Raw genomic sequence first — 13,948 nt, forward strand, 5'->3', positions numbered from 1 at the left:
CATCACAGTTATTTCTAATATTAATCTTAACATATTATTCAGGCACCATTAAATAATAATTAAAAACGTGAATACAACATATACTCATTAACATTTATATCTCCTAATTTACTGCACTTTAAACTATTCAACTTACATTATAAAACAATTGCTTCATACGAATTGTAAAAATTATTGAGAAACCATTGCAGGACCTAAATTTTTAATTTACATTTAAGTATTCAATATAGCATATATTTAATAATAATAAACAAATTAAGTTTTAGTGATACAGTATGATCTATTATCAGAATAACTAATAATATTTTCTTTCAAATATCTTTAGATGAGCAATATCTTTGATAGTTAAAATAAGCGTAATAAATCTTAATACTAACAATCTATACATAAAACGAGTAGTGAAGATTTTGTTTTTAGAAATGAAAATATATTGAATTTGTTTCTGATTTATTAGCCAAACAACTTATGTGAATAGAAATCCGTATTCAGTTTTGATGATGTAGGTAGTGAGTACATTTTTTCTAGGTAATTTCACAATGGTTTTTGATAAATATGACTATTGTGATCAATAATTACGTATTTCCTTAAAATTAAATCCGACACAACAAAATATTTATAACGGCGCTTCTTGAGAAAGCTTTCGTAAAAGCCATTTTAATACTAGTCTCTAATAATATACATAAAACATTTATTTTATATATTTAAACATTAATCACGTTTATTCACTTGCAAACGCTTAAAGTAAATTTTATTTAACTAAATACATTTCATAGTACAAATTTTTTTTTAATGCTATGTGCGCTATTACGCACGGTTTTAAACAATGTCCATTATTTTCAATCATATCCTATTTAAAAAGCGTATATTGATTTTTTAAAACACATCATAATCAATGGAAATGTCTTACAATATAGAATAACTTGCACTTCATTTATATAAGCTGTGGATACAAGCTATTCGAATAATAAAAATTTAAAACATTGTAACATCACTATTATTATTTTTCCTACGAGTATTTAATGTCTTAATATGTGTTTGTTTTACTTAAGTGGTTTGCTGTTTAAATTTGGAATGAGATGAGTTATGATTTCTAGTTATGCTTTCTTCATCTATTGAATGGATAGACGATTTTGTATAATATTTTACTCATATAAGTATATGAGAGCTGAACTAGAAACTTTATTGCGGCCTACTATGTCAGAACACCGACAAAATAATTTGTTAGTCCAAAATTCACCCTCGATCCTATTCATCAGCATTCCAATCAATTTCACCAGCATTGTCACCCATCGCCAAGATCTGCTTTTAATCACTTTGATATAACTGTTATGATCAATCTTCTTTTTAATATCTTTGGTTTAAATTTTGGTTAAATTTTTTTTGATCCTGTCAGCATAACCGAAAATTGCAGAACATTTTAGCAATTCTATTAAAATTTTGGACCATTAACTAGGATGGATTTGTGTTTGTGGCGTTGTTGATCTCAATACCAAGTTGTTTGTAAACTATCTCCCGTTTCTTTGTGAGAGCTTGTTTCATTTCTGCTGAATATGGATCAAAATTGTTTAATTTTTTGCTTCTTCGGTAAATACCTTCTTTTCGAGACACTGCACAAGACAGTAAAGACTGCAATAAAAAGTTAAAAATATTAATGAGTTAGCTAACTTACATTTTATATTCAAAACTATTTTGTATATAATTAATGTTACTTACTTCATCTATTGGATATTCCAGAAACTGAAGTAATTTTCGCAATGTGCCTTCAACATTTTCTACTAGTTTTTCGAAGTGTACTATTTCAACCGGCCCTGTGAAATTTTTGCCCCAATCTAAATTCGTTTGTTCCCATGTCCATAATTTGTCAGTGACGAATTGCTGCCAATCTAATCAAATGTAATTAATTTTTTATCAATTATAGTTAGATTTTTTAATGATTTGTGCTTGTTTTTGTTACTAACATTTCCCTTTTGCTCGCTTGTATCGTCCTATTGAGGCAAATCCTATATGTCCGCCACTTTGTCTATTAAATTCCGCCTGGAAAAAGAAAAACGGAATAATTATGAATAATCCCAAGTACATATATTTTACGAATTACAAAGAAGTGCCGTTATAATTGGCTTGTAATTATAATCATAATATATATTAAAGTCATTCAAACATAAGCCATAAATAAATTAACATGTTTATTAACTTCCCGAAGGAGAAGTTTGTTTTCATCAAAAAATCCGATTTGCTAATTTTGTTTTCCCGACGTTTCAAGCCATTCTGAATCGAATGAGACCAAGTTTGGAAAAATTATGTTTATGTGTGTGTGAACAGATTTTTTTGCCGTAAATCGACGTTTTCTCAAAAACGGCTGGCCCGATTTCAAACTTTTAAAAGCCATTTTAAAAGATGTATCTTGATGAGGACTATCGTTTGTCAGTGAGACGACCTACCAAGCCGTTTCTTTGTAATTTGGAAACAAGTGTTAAACTTTTCGTCCACATTTAAGCTCATACTACCGAATCGATTTTAAAAAATCAAAAACTGTTCGAACGGTATCAGTTGGGAATTACACTGATTAGTTTTAGGCGAAAATTCACTGAGAAGTTTTTTTGTAATTAACTGTTGAAATAAAATTTAATCCGATTTTTATGGAACTTTTTTGGCGATACATATTTTGGTCTTATAGAACTTACTGAAATATTACGGCCTTACGATAAGTAGTCAAAATTCATCAAAGTTTGAGAAAATGAGTAGTTTTTTGTGACGTTTGTTAAAATTAAAATTAGACGATTTACTTGGTATAACGATAGAGTACTTGGTCTTAATAAACATACTAAGTCATTAAATTCCTATGGAAACTGGTTCAATTATAAAAATGATTGATTTGTGAAAATTGCTTTCAAAAAATACTCCGAGTTAATGTGTTAGTTCGTTTTCAATTATGTGTAATAAATCCACTCGGAATACTTTTAATTATTTTTAAATTAATTTATTTTTTATTTATCAAGTCCATTATTTACACATATCTGGAAGTTCATGTAACTTGCCTCAAGGCAAAATACCAATACCAACTAGCTAGTTACCAATAATAACTAGTTATTATTATTTATTTGTTACTTACTAAAATTGCATCGGCTGGTGATCGTACTAAAAGTATCGCTTTAGAAAATTGACTTCTAGCGTCGTTGCCCCATTCGTGTGTCTTTACAACTAAAACGGAATTATTTTTCACTTGCTCAGCAGGAAAACCACTTTTCATTAGGCCGTGGTCTTTATATACTGAACCAGTTAAAATTCCTATAATAAAACAAAAGTAGTATTAGTAGAAGTTTTGTTTTGAATTCTTTCAGAAAATCTTAATTGAAAATCTAAAATATTTTTTATTAAATATCATATCAACACATAAGCAAGCATCTCTTTGCTATGAATTAAATGATTGGTTTTTGTGTTTTTTTCTTAATAAATTTCTTATATAACTATTACAAGTGTTAAGTTTATTAGCGTTTTGGCCCTGGTTTGATGCAATGAATGATCACATTAAGTGCTGAAACGTATAAATAATGAATAATGTTTCTCTTTTAACCCTTCTTTTTTAATTCGACGAATAGACTTCTTGAAGAAGTTCATTTCCGCCAGAAAATCCGATTAGCTAATTTTGTTTTCATTTTGCTTTTTTGTGTCATTTGTCACCAAAATTGGGAAACGACTTAACCGATTTCAATATTTCGAAAGCGATTCGATGAAATGTGGGACGATTGGCCAAAAATTTTTTTTTAGAATTATCAAAAAAAGCTAAATTGTTTGTTCACGTTTTTGCCAAAAATCCTGAACCGATTTTGAAAATTCAAAATCTGTTTGAAAGATATCAGCCGAGAGGGTTTTGATTAGATTTTGGGTTCTTTTAAATTAATTATTTATATTTTTTTGTCAATTTTGATGAATTTTTATTAACTTCCCGTAGGGTAAGTTATTGTAATGGGCCGAAAATCGGAATTGAAAATTTTTACATTTCTCGACGTTTTGAAGGTTTCTGAACGTTTTGGCATACTTCAGAAAAAATGGATGTGTGTGTGTGTGTGTGTGTGTGTGTGTGTGTATGTATGTATGGATACAAATTTTCGTCCACGTTTTCGGGCGTACGGATCAACCGATTTGAATGGTTTAAAAAACATTCGATTCCTATTGATAGGGAAAAGAGCTGATTAGTTTTTGGCGAAGGCAGGTCCAGCCGTTTCGGAGATACGGAGCAAAGAGTGCAGAAAATAGAAATCGAGTTTTTGAGTGAACGGAGCATCCGATTTGAATGATCTAAAAAACATTCAATTAGTAATGATTGGGAGAAGGGGTTATTAGTTTTTCGCAAAGGCAGGCCCAGCCATTTCGGAGATACAGAGCTAAATGTACAAAAAATGGCAGTTTTTGAGAGAACTAAGCGTCCGATTCAATTGATTCAAAGAACTTTCTGCTTGTCTTAACAAAATAATTGATTTTGGTAAAAAAAATTTTTGTTCCATTTTTTTTTTTTTTTAATTTTTTTTTTGTATATCGAAAATAATTCAGATTTTATTTTTAATTCTGACTATAGTTTTAATATACTTTAAACAAATAATTTCAACTCTGCAATTCAGTTGATATAATTCTTATAAATATTAGACAATGTTACAATATTTATAATAATCTATTTGAAAACATTCAATATTCCTCGAACATTTCGTTACGGTACGGGAAGTTCAAGCAATTTGCCTTAAGGCACGATGCCACCCACCCGACTAGTTATATTTGAAACGCGAAATATATATTATATATATATGTAAGAAGTATGTGTGCATTTCTAAGTTCATGAATGTGTGTGTCATATATACGCATATGTGTGTAGTATGTGTTAATATTTACAAATATGCTTGTATGTATTTATTTATGTGTGTAAAAAAGGGCACTTCCACGCCATTTTTTTCAAAAATTATTTAATTATTACGAAATATTACGTAATCCACATTACATAAAATAGGCGAAATTATTACATATTTCTTACATTAATCTTACGTAAAAATGACGTAAATATGAAACTTTTTTGCGCAAAAATTACGTAAATATTACGGATTTTAGCTTAGTGGTGGAAAGCTTTATTTTTGAAATTAACAGTTCAAAATTTAATTGTTATTTTAAAACTTTCTAAATTTCATTTTTTTATGGATTAAATCTATTATCTATATATATATATATCGGGAATTTTAACAAGAGACAAACCGCTTGAAATAAATCTAGAGTATTTATTGATAAACAAGCCGAAATCAAAATAATAAATACCATTTCAGGATTAATTTGATTTGTTTAATTTGTTCTTGATAAATTCTAGTTTATTCATTCAAAATATTTTTTTGTAGGCTCGATACATTTTTGGCGATTCAATAGCATTTCAAAAGACCATTCAAAAAAACGTTAACTTAGCTTCTTCACAACTGCAAAACCATGATATTATTTAAAAAAAAAACATACATATACCGATTCTAATAAAATTTACTCGAAACATTCGATTTGCTATCGATTTTATATAAAAGAGTGTTTCTGTATTATTGTCAGAATTCTCCCTTACCAGTGGCTTGTTGTAGCAAATAACGCATCCATGTATTTCCGCTGCCCGGAAATGATACAAGAGCTACTGGTTTCTCACTATTATTGACTGGATTCGTACTTGAAGAAGAACTACTTGAAAATTGTCCTGAAAATAGTCCATTAGAGACTGGAGATGGTTGTTGCTTATATTTTAGGTGTGTACACCATCGTAAACGAGGTCTCCGAAATAAGCCACCCGTACTGCGACCTCGATCTGCTCCTATGTTTCTTATCTGAAAAAATAAAAATAAAAATTATTCTAATGAATACTTGATTTAATTGAATTAGATATTGTGTCTCATGTCATAATGTAATAGTCCTCCGAAGGGGTTTGGTAGATTTTTATGAAATTTTATAATCACGTTTAGTATGACTGAGAATCGCATATCTATTGCTCATATCCCTAAGTGGTAAGGGTTGGCCGCCTTCAAGTTTTTTTAAATTTTTTTGACCCATTTGTTTCATTTTACTTATTTATAATTTGTAATAAAAAAGCACATACAACACTAAATATGCACCCTCCTACAGCACCTTTATTTTGTAAGTCATTTTAGTAATCGAATGGTTTTTAATCTCGCATTTATTGAATGAATGTTTTTCACTGAATTTTGATTAAAATTTTCCTTAGAATTATGCAACATCTCCAAATCAACTTCAAAAAAACTTGCAATGATTATCAATATGCTCCAAGAATATTTATATGTAACATGCGTTGCAGTGGGTAAATCATCCATATAATTTGTTTATTTTTATACTAAAATTTTTTAAAATTGCTTTTTGGCCAAACAACGGTCATACACACACACACACACACACACACACACACACACGCACACACACATATATATATATATATATATATATATATATATATATAATATCAATTAATGAATTTCAATTAATTTATCAATTTTTATTAATTTATTTTCATATTAATTTATTAAATCATTACTTAAGATTTTACTCATTGGAATGATTTTTATTTGATATTGTGTAGGTTCTTATTGAAGAAATTAGACACAAAAGAGTATTTTTTGGCAAAGGTTTTGGATTAATCCTAATGGATCTGGCTTTTTTTCTGGATATAGATTGTGAATCAAAATTATGGGTTTCGAATAATTTGCTCCGAATAACCTGCAAACACATTACTTTATTTTGAAGGTAAAAAAATGTTACCATATATATATACATTATATATATATATATATATATATATATATATATATACATTGCATTACAATTCTTACAATTTTTCAGTATTCAATTAACAACTATATATATACTAGCTGACCCGGCAAACATTGTTTTGCAAAGTAAGGCATATTCGCACGGCAATTATATAGACATTTTCACTGCTAATAAACAACCATAAGATAGCGTTGCCATGACAACGCTATGTTATGGGCTCTGTTATGGCAGAATTGCCCTATAAGTAAATTCAGTTCATGTTTGTACTATTCGTCTACTTATGGTGCATGCATAATTATTTGATAATATATTATGATATTGAATCTTACTGCATTTGGTTCAATGTCCCTCTCTCTTTCTCGATATGTGGAAAGACTGAGTAGTAATACTCCGGCTAAATAAAAAGCTACCATGACGGCTAAAGCCGCCACACGCATTCTGCCTAGGCGCGCCAGCATCCTCTATCAACTGAAATTATTCAAATTATTTATTAGTTAAATAAAAAATATATTTTGTATTTGATATAAAACAATATTAAAATAAGATTTACTATTTATACAATAAAAATATTTACAAAAAAATCTGGATGATGACACACATACCGTGTCGAAACGTATAAATAAACAGATCATTATTTATTATTCTACGATTGGCTGCAAATTAACATTCAAGAATATGTCTCATCGTCGCTATATATATAGCTATTGATTATAGTTGATATCTACACTTGAATAAAAAATTCATTTGTAGAATACGAAATATATGAAAAAACGTGTTAAACAAATTAACTACAGTTTCAGATATTATGAATATGCTTGAAAGACATGAATTGAAAATCGTACTGACTATTTTTTAGTGAAAGCGAAAATGTTTACGAAATAAACATTATTACCTAAATAGCTGAATCTCATTTCTTATTGATTAAGTTGATTATTATGTATAGGTTTCGGGAAGTTAATGCAACTTGCCTTAAGGAAAAATGCTACTTACAACTAGTTATTTTTATACTTTTAACAACAGTCAAAACTTAACGATTTCTATGAGTTATTGTGCCGACCGTTTTTTTATATAGATGGCAACCCAAAATGTTATTATATCTTAATGATGAATTTATTAATACAATTTTTGTATTATTTATGAATTTTCTATTGGTGCCAGTAGGTGTTATTTATACTTGGTAACATATTGCTATCTTTGATTATGAACCTATAGTTTTAGCCACTAGGCCAAAGAGATAATTCGACTACAGTATTAATTTTCATACAAACATGTTCCAAGTTTGTAGAATTTTGTCCAGAAACAATGTCCAGAATGAGAACCACTAGTAATATTGATTATCAGTAACAGGTAGTTAGGATGAATGGGACAATTCAATAGACCAATGTTATGGCAAGGCTATGTTACGTAGCAGTTTTTATATAAAGTGGTACTAAAAACTGTCAAAATGCTATGCACTTGCTGTGCAGTCAGGCGTTTTACATATAGAATGTAACTTCACTCGTCTGTTATAATACCACATCTTTTTGCGTGTTGTCTGGGTTAGGTTTTCTATCTAAAACGCGTGACTGCACAGCAACCACATATCATTTTTACAGTTTTTAGTATTACTTTATATGAAAATTGCTACGTAATATAGCCTTGCCATAACATTGGTCTATTTTACGACAGAATCATCCTATTCATCATTTGAGTAAGTTTAGTAACTTATCAAACTACCTGTTACTGATAATCACTTGTGGTTCTCATTCTGGACATCGTTCCTGGACCAAATTCTGAAAACTTTTTTGTACCATAGCCTTGCCATAACATTGGTCTATTTTACGGCACAATCGGCCCATGAATGTTAAAAAGTTAAGATTCCATCTTCATATGCGACAAGCACTTTAATATTCTCTTTTTTATTATGATAAAAGCATTGTATGCAATTTATGCTAAACTTATGTGCCTCGTAACAAGATTTTTAAAATTAAAACGAATATACTTCTCATTTGGTATTCTGGTCGGAAGCGTTTCGCGACTTTGATAACAACCCTTTTGGAGCATTATGCATACCCCTATGGTGTGATTAACATATTTTTCTCATTTCCTGCAACGACGGACGTGGCGAGCATTTTAAAAAGAATCTAGGTTAAATCTCAAATAAAGCGGTTCTACATATCCGGGAATACACTACACCCCTAGAAAGGAAAAAAGAACAGTTGCTCTACTGTTATTATATTCTAGCCCAATAAGTTTCCAATCCTTTTTATTTCATAACAATCTGTTTACTTCGTTATTAACTTCCCGAAGGCGAAGTTTATGTTTTTAAGAAAAAATCCGATTTGCTAATTTTATGTTTCCTTTTCAAGTCATTCTGAATCGAATGGGACCAAATTTGGAAAAACTATGTGTATATGTGAGCCGATTTTCACCTTTCGTCGACGTTTTCTTACAAACAGCTGGACCGATTTCAAAAATTTAAAAGCCATTTGATGATCTTTCTTTGAAAGGACTGTCGTTGGTCAGGTTTTCGCTACGATCGGTCGAGCCGTTTCTTTGTAATTAGCAGAAAACTGTAAAATTTTTCGTCCACGTTTTAGCCCACAATTTTGAACCGATTTTGAAAATTCAAAAACCAATAAAAAATATTAGTTGGGAATTGTGTTGATTAGTGAAATGCATGAAATAATATACTAAAATATTATAGGCCATACGGTTGAATTATAAAAAAATCCATCAAAATTTTCTAATGAATCTAATCAGAATCTATGCAGAAGCGCCCTGTGTTTCGCCATTGATTACAGTTTGCGTCTACATTTAAATAAAATAAATTTTTAAGACCAAATTAATTTATTTATTCAATTACTTTCAGATATTTAGGTAAATTGTACAAATGTTTATATCGAAAAAAAAATTGCTTTAACTAAAAAAATAAATAAACTAGTTGGTTTGGTATTTAGCCTTGAGGCAAGTTACATGAACTTCCCGATATGTGTAATTAATCGACTTAATCAATAAAAACTAAATTAAAATATGAGTGATTAAAGTATTCCGAGTGGATTTATTACACATAATTGAAAACGAGCGACCACTTTGACACGGAGTATTTTCTAAAAGTAAATTTTCAAAAATCAACAATTGTTATAATTGAACCAGTTTCCATAGGACTTTAATGGCTTGATATGTTCATTAAAACCAAGTACTCTATCGTTATACGAAGTAAAATCGTCCAATTTTAATTTTAACAAACGTTAAAAAACTACTTATTTTCTTGAACTTTGATGATTTTTTTAAACTAAACTACTTGTCGTAGGGTCGTAATATTCCAATAAGTTGTATAAGACCATGATGTATATTATCAAAAAAAGTTTCATAAAAATCGGCTCAAATTTTTTTTCAACAACGAATTACAAGAAAACGGCTCGGTAGATTTTCACCTAAAACTAATCAGTACCATTCCCAACTAATATCTTTCGAACGGTTTGATTTTTTAAAATCGGTTCGGTAGTATGAGCTAAATGTGGACGAAAAGTTTAACACTTTTTTTCAAATTACAAACAAACGGCTGGCAGATCGTCGCACAAAACTGACAAACGATAGTCCTCATCAAGATACATCAAATGGCTTTTAAATTTCTAAAATCGGTTCAGGCATTTTTGAGAAAACGTCGATGAAAGGTCTAATTTTGACAAATGCCAAAAAAAACGATGCCAAGTTTTGCAAACTTTGACAAATTTTAAAGTTAAACCAATTGTCGTAGAGCCGTAATATTTTAGTATGATCTAGAAGACTATGGTATCTACCGTCAAAAAAATAATTATAAAAATCGTCGAAAAAAAAATTTTTTAACACTTTATTACAAGAAAGCGGCTCGGCCGATCTCTACCAACAACTCATCAGCACGATTCCCAATCAATATCTTCGAATGGTTTTTGAATTTCAAGATCGATTTAGAACTGCGGGCTAAAACGTGGACGAAAAATTTTTCACTTTTCTGCTATTTACAAAGAAACGGCTTGGCTGATCGTCGCGCAAAATTGATAAACGCTAGTCCTCATCGAGATACATCGAATGGATTTTAAATTTTTGAAATCGGTCCAGCCATTATTGAGGAAAACGTCGATTTACGGCAAAAAATTGTTCACACACACCAACACACACAACACACACACACCACACACACATACTTTTTCCAGATTGGTCTCATTCGATTCAGAATGGCTTGAAACGTCGAGAAAACATAAAATTAGCGAATCGAATTCGGATTTTGATTGAAAAACAAAACTTCTCCTTCGGGAAGTTAATACGAAAACCAATTAATGTTTTTAATTATATCCGTAATTATGTAAATTAAATAACTTTTTTAGTACTTTTTATTTCATTCTGCTTCATGTCCTAAAAAATTACCCCCCTTCCCACCAAACATCACGTGTATTTTCAGTTACGAAAATTTTTCGAACGAATTTTTCGAATTTACGAAAAAAGTCTTAATTTTTTATAGTTTTTCGTAAAAGTTTGGATTTTATTTAAGAGTGGATGACATCAACGCTAATCAGTAGTAATTACATACGTAACGGTATACGATTGGCGCTGTTATGGTAAAAAAGGGTATGGTTGTTCGATTCGTTTAGACTCGTATTGCTTCTGGCTGTATTTTCTCAAACGATTTGGCTTCAAAATTTTGTTTTCATGGCATCGTTTTTCTAGTACAAATTTTAATTTCGAAAAATTGCAAAAATCAAACCAAACTACAAAAACACATATCAAACAAACACAAACAACTATCGGAATATGTTCATTAAAACTCACAGGTAATTCACCATTGTAGAAATGTTTTTTGTTGTTTTTCAAAAATTTGTCACCTGGTCTTTTTTAACCATAGGCGGGGTGATATGGGACGTTTATCTCCTGATAGCGACCTCGTAAGGATCAAGATGATGGCTGGTTTAACATCTTTATCTCTCTACTTTCAAATATTGTTACTAACAATAAGAAAATCCTAACTACAGGGTGTCCATTAATCACGTGAACGAGTTTTTAGAGTTTTTGGATCCCCCTTTCCCTTGGTGATACGTCGTGATATTTAAAATTCACCTACTCACCCACCAAACATCACGCGTATTTCTGGTTAGGTAAAATTTTTGAAGGAATTTTTCGAATTTACGAAAAAACGTAAAAGTTTTGATTTTTGTTTTTTTTGAAAAGTTTGGACTTTTCAAAACTTCAGGTAAAAATTAAATATACGTGATATCTTACTAGACCGCTCCCTCCCCCACGTGATGCTTCGTAATTTTTTGCCAAACCCTCCTCCTCCTAAAAGCCTCACATGATTAATGGACCCTTTGTTTTTTTTTATGATGTCGGTGATGGATCTTTTTACCCGCGGACCTTCAAGCCCCGCTTTACCCTATGTTTAAGAAATAAGAAAATACTTAATGAAAGTGAATTTTCGGACTTAAGCCTTGTACACAAGCATTAAAAGTAAACATCAATTAACCTCAATTATAAAAACTGGGTTAATTATTAAACAAACGTTCCCCGTCCGCGTCCCGCAAGTGTAACCCTGCAACCCCGCCCTTATGAGAAAGGGGTCGGGCAAATATTGTAAGCTTATAATCTCGCGCGCGATTTAATTTATTTCCTGGAGTCATGACGCCACGAGTCTCTCCATTAAGAATCGCGTGTTCCCCGATGCTAATTCCATTATATAAATAGTTGCCCCTCGTACCCCTGGGCGAAATCCCTTTCTAGTACGAATGCTGCTAGTTGTTCGTGTTAAAGTTAAATATGTGACCATAACTGGAAAGGTCTCGACAAGATTTATTTTTGCAATATAGATGGGCAACGAACTTATTATTGGCTTTGCACCCAAAGTACTTGCAGAAGTAGGGAGACTGGGTACGGTTGTGTCACTTTTTATTTGGTCAGCCGTATAATTTGTTAATTTGCCAGTTAGCTGGGAGAGAAGTGAATTGAATGGTAATTTAATTGAACATTGTCTACGTGGAAATACTGAAATACTGTCTTTAAATACGATGGATTAGTTATAAATCAATTCATTACATAGAAAAAAAGGATGAGTGTCACAACCAGCGACACTCCCAGGATGGTTGTGACAGGCATAAAATTCGGTTGAAAAGCAATGGCTATAAACATCAAAATGGTTTCTAGGACTTTTATTGCCAGATTAATGTAACACAACTCAAAGTAATCATTTAAACAAAGATTATGAATATATATATCAATATATAACAAAACATATATTTTTTAAACAAATTAACAACAAATCTTTAGTTTTTTGTTTTGAATTTTTCTTCCTATTTTCTTTTGTATTTGTCTTAGTTAAGTTAGATTTTAGAATTAGTACGAATTTTACAATCGTACCCAAAATTTGTCGTTTGTCGTACACACTGCACACTTTTGAAAACAAGTCATTATTATGACTGATTACCAGCAAAAACTAATTGCTGGTGAATAACTACTAATGTTCAACTTACACCAAATAACAAACAAAGTGATCTATCTGTATACAAGTAATAGTTATTATTAAAAGAAATCGAACAAAAAAAATTCTTTTGACTTTTCAAAAGCAATGTGGTCTACAGATCATGTTAGAGCGCTGACTCAATGCAATATTGGAAATGCTCGAACAAACATACCTTATCTTTCTCCCTCTAGAGTCTAGACCCTATCTCAAAATCAGTATAGTTTAGCTGTTATGGCTACTATCACTACCGTACCCTGGCACAATCATAATCAGTCTCCACTACTTAATTTTTTTTAATTTGAAATTTTGCTTCATTTGGCTCAAATACATACATTGATTTTTACATAAAGATTCAAATGTATACACCTTCATTATGCTATCATATTATATTGTTTACATATATGTACATTTGTTTCTAAATAATTAATATAAGTTTGAAAAGAGCTATTAAAAACATACTGCCATCTTGTACTTAATTTACTTGTATTTAATTACATTATTTAATTGTTTTTTATAAGATATATTGTTAATTTTAAGATAGATTCAACAGTTTTTTTTATATAACTACTATAAAAGTTTACATCTGGGCAACGATGCCTACAACCCTGGCCAAGATGCAAACAATGAAAAATTAGCAAATTAAAAAGTAAATTGAGTTAACTAAGCAATTTTAGATAAATCAAATAAATAGTT

The 13,948-nt window shown here is 30.4% G+C and overlaps 1 protein-coding gene across 1 annotated transcript; it reads right to left on the minus strand.

Moving 5' to 3' along the window:
• Window positions 1-1,009: 1,009 nt before the first annotated feature.
• On the minus strand, window positions 1,010-7,227 carry LOC113378123 (WSCD family member AAEL009094-like). The gene is made up of 6 exons (XM_026618646.1): window positions 7,119-7,227; window positions 5,582-5,834; window positions 3,110-3,285; window positions 1,959-2,034; window positions 1,714-1,883; window positions 1,010-1,626 (listed from the first exon to the last, which is right to left on the minus strand). Exons 1-6 carry the CDS (start codon window positions 7,224-7,226, stop codon window positions 1,450-1,452), a joined length of 960 nt encoding a protein of 319 aa, XP_026474431.1. The 5' UTR covers window position 7,227; the 3' UTR covers window positions 1,010-1,449.
• Window positions 7,228-13,948: the final 6,721 nt, after the last annotated feature.

Source organism: Ctenocephalides felis, unplaced genomic scaffold (assembly GCF_003426905.1).
Source record: "Ctenocephalides felis isolate EL2017-DRISC unplaced genomic scaffold, ASM342690v1 CF-g0.4_SCAFFOLD_01886, whole genome shotgun sequence".
In the NCBI taxonomy this organism is placed as follows: Eukaryota; Metazoa; Arthropoda; class Insecta; order Siphonaptera; family Pulicidae; genus Ctenocephalides; species Ctenocephalides felis.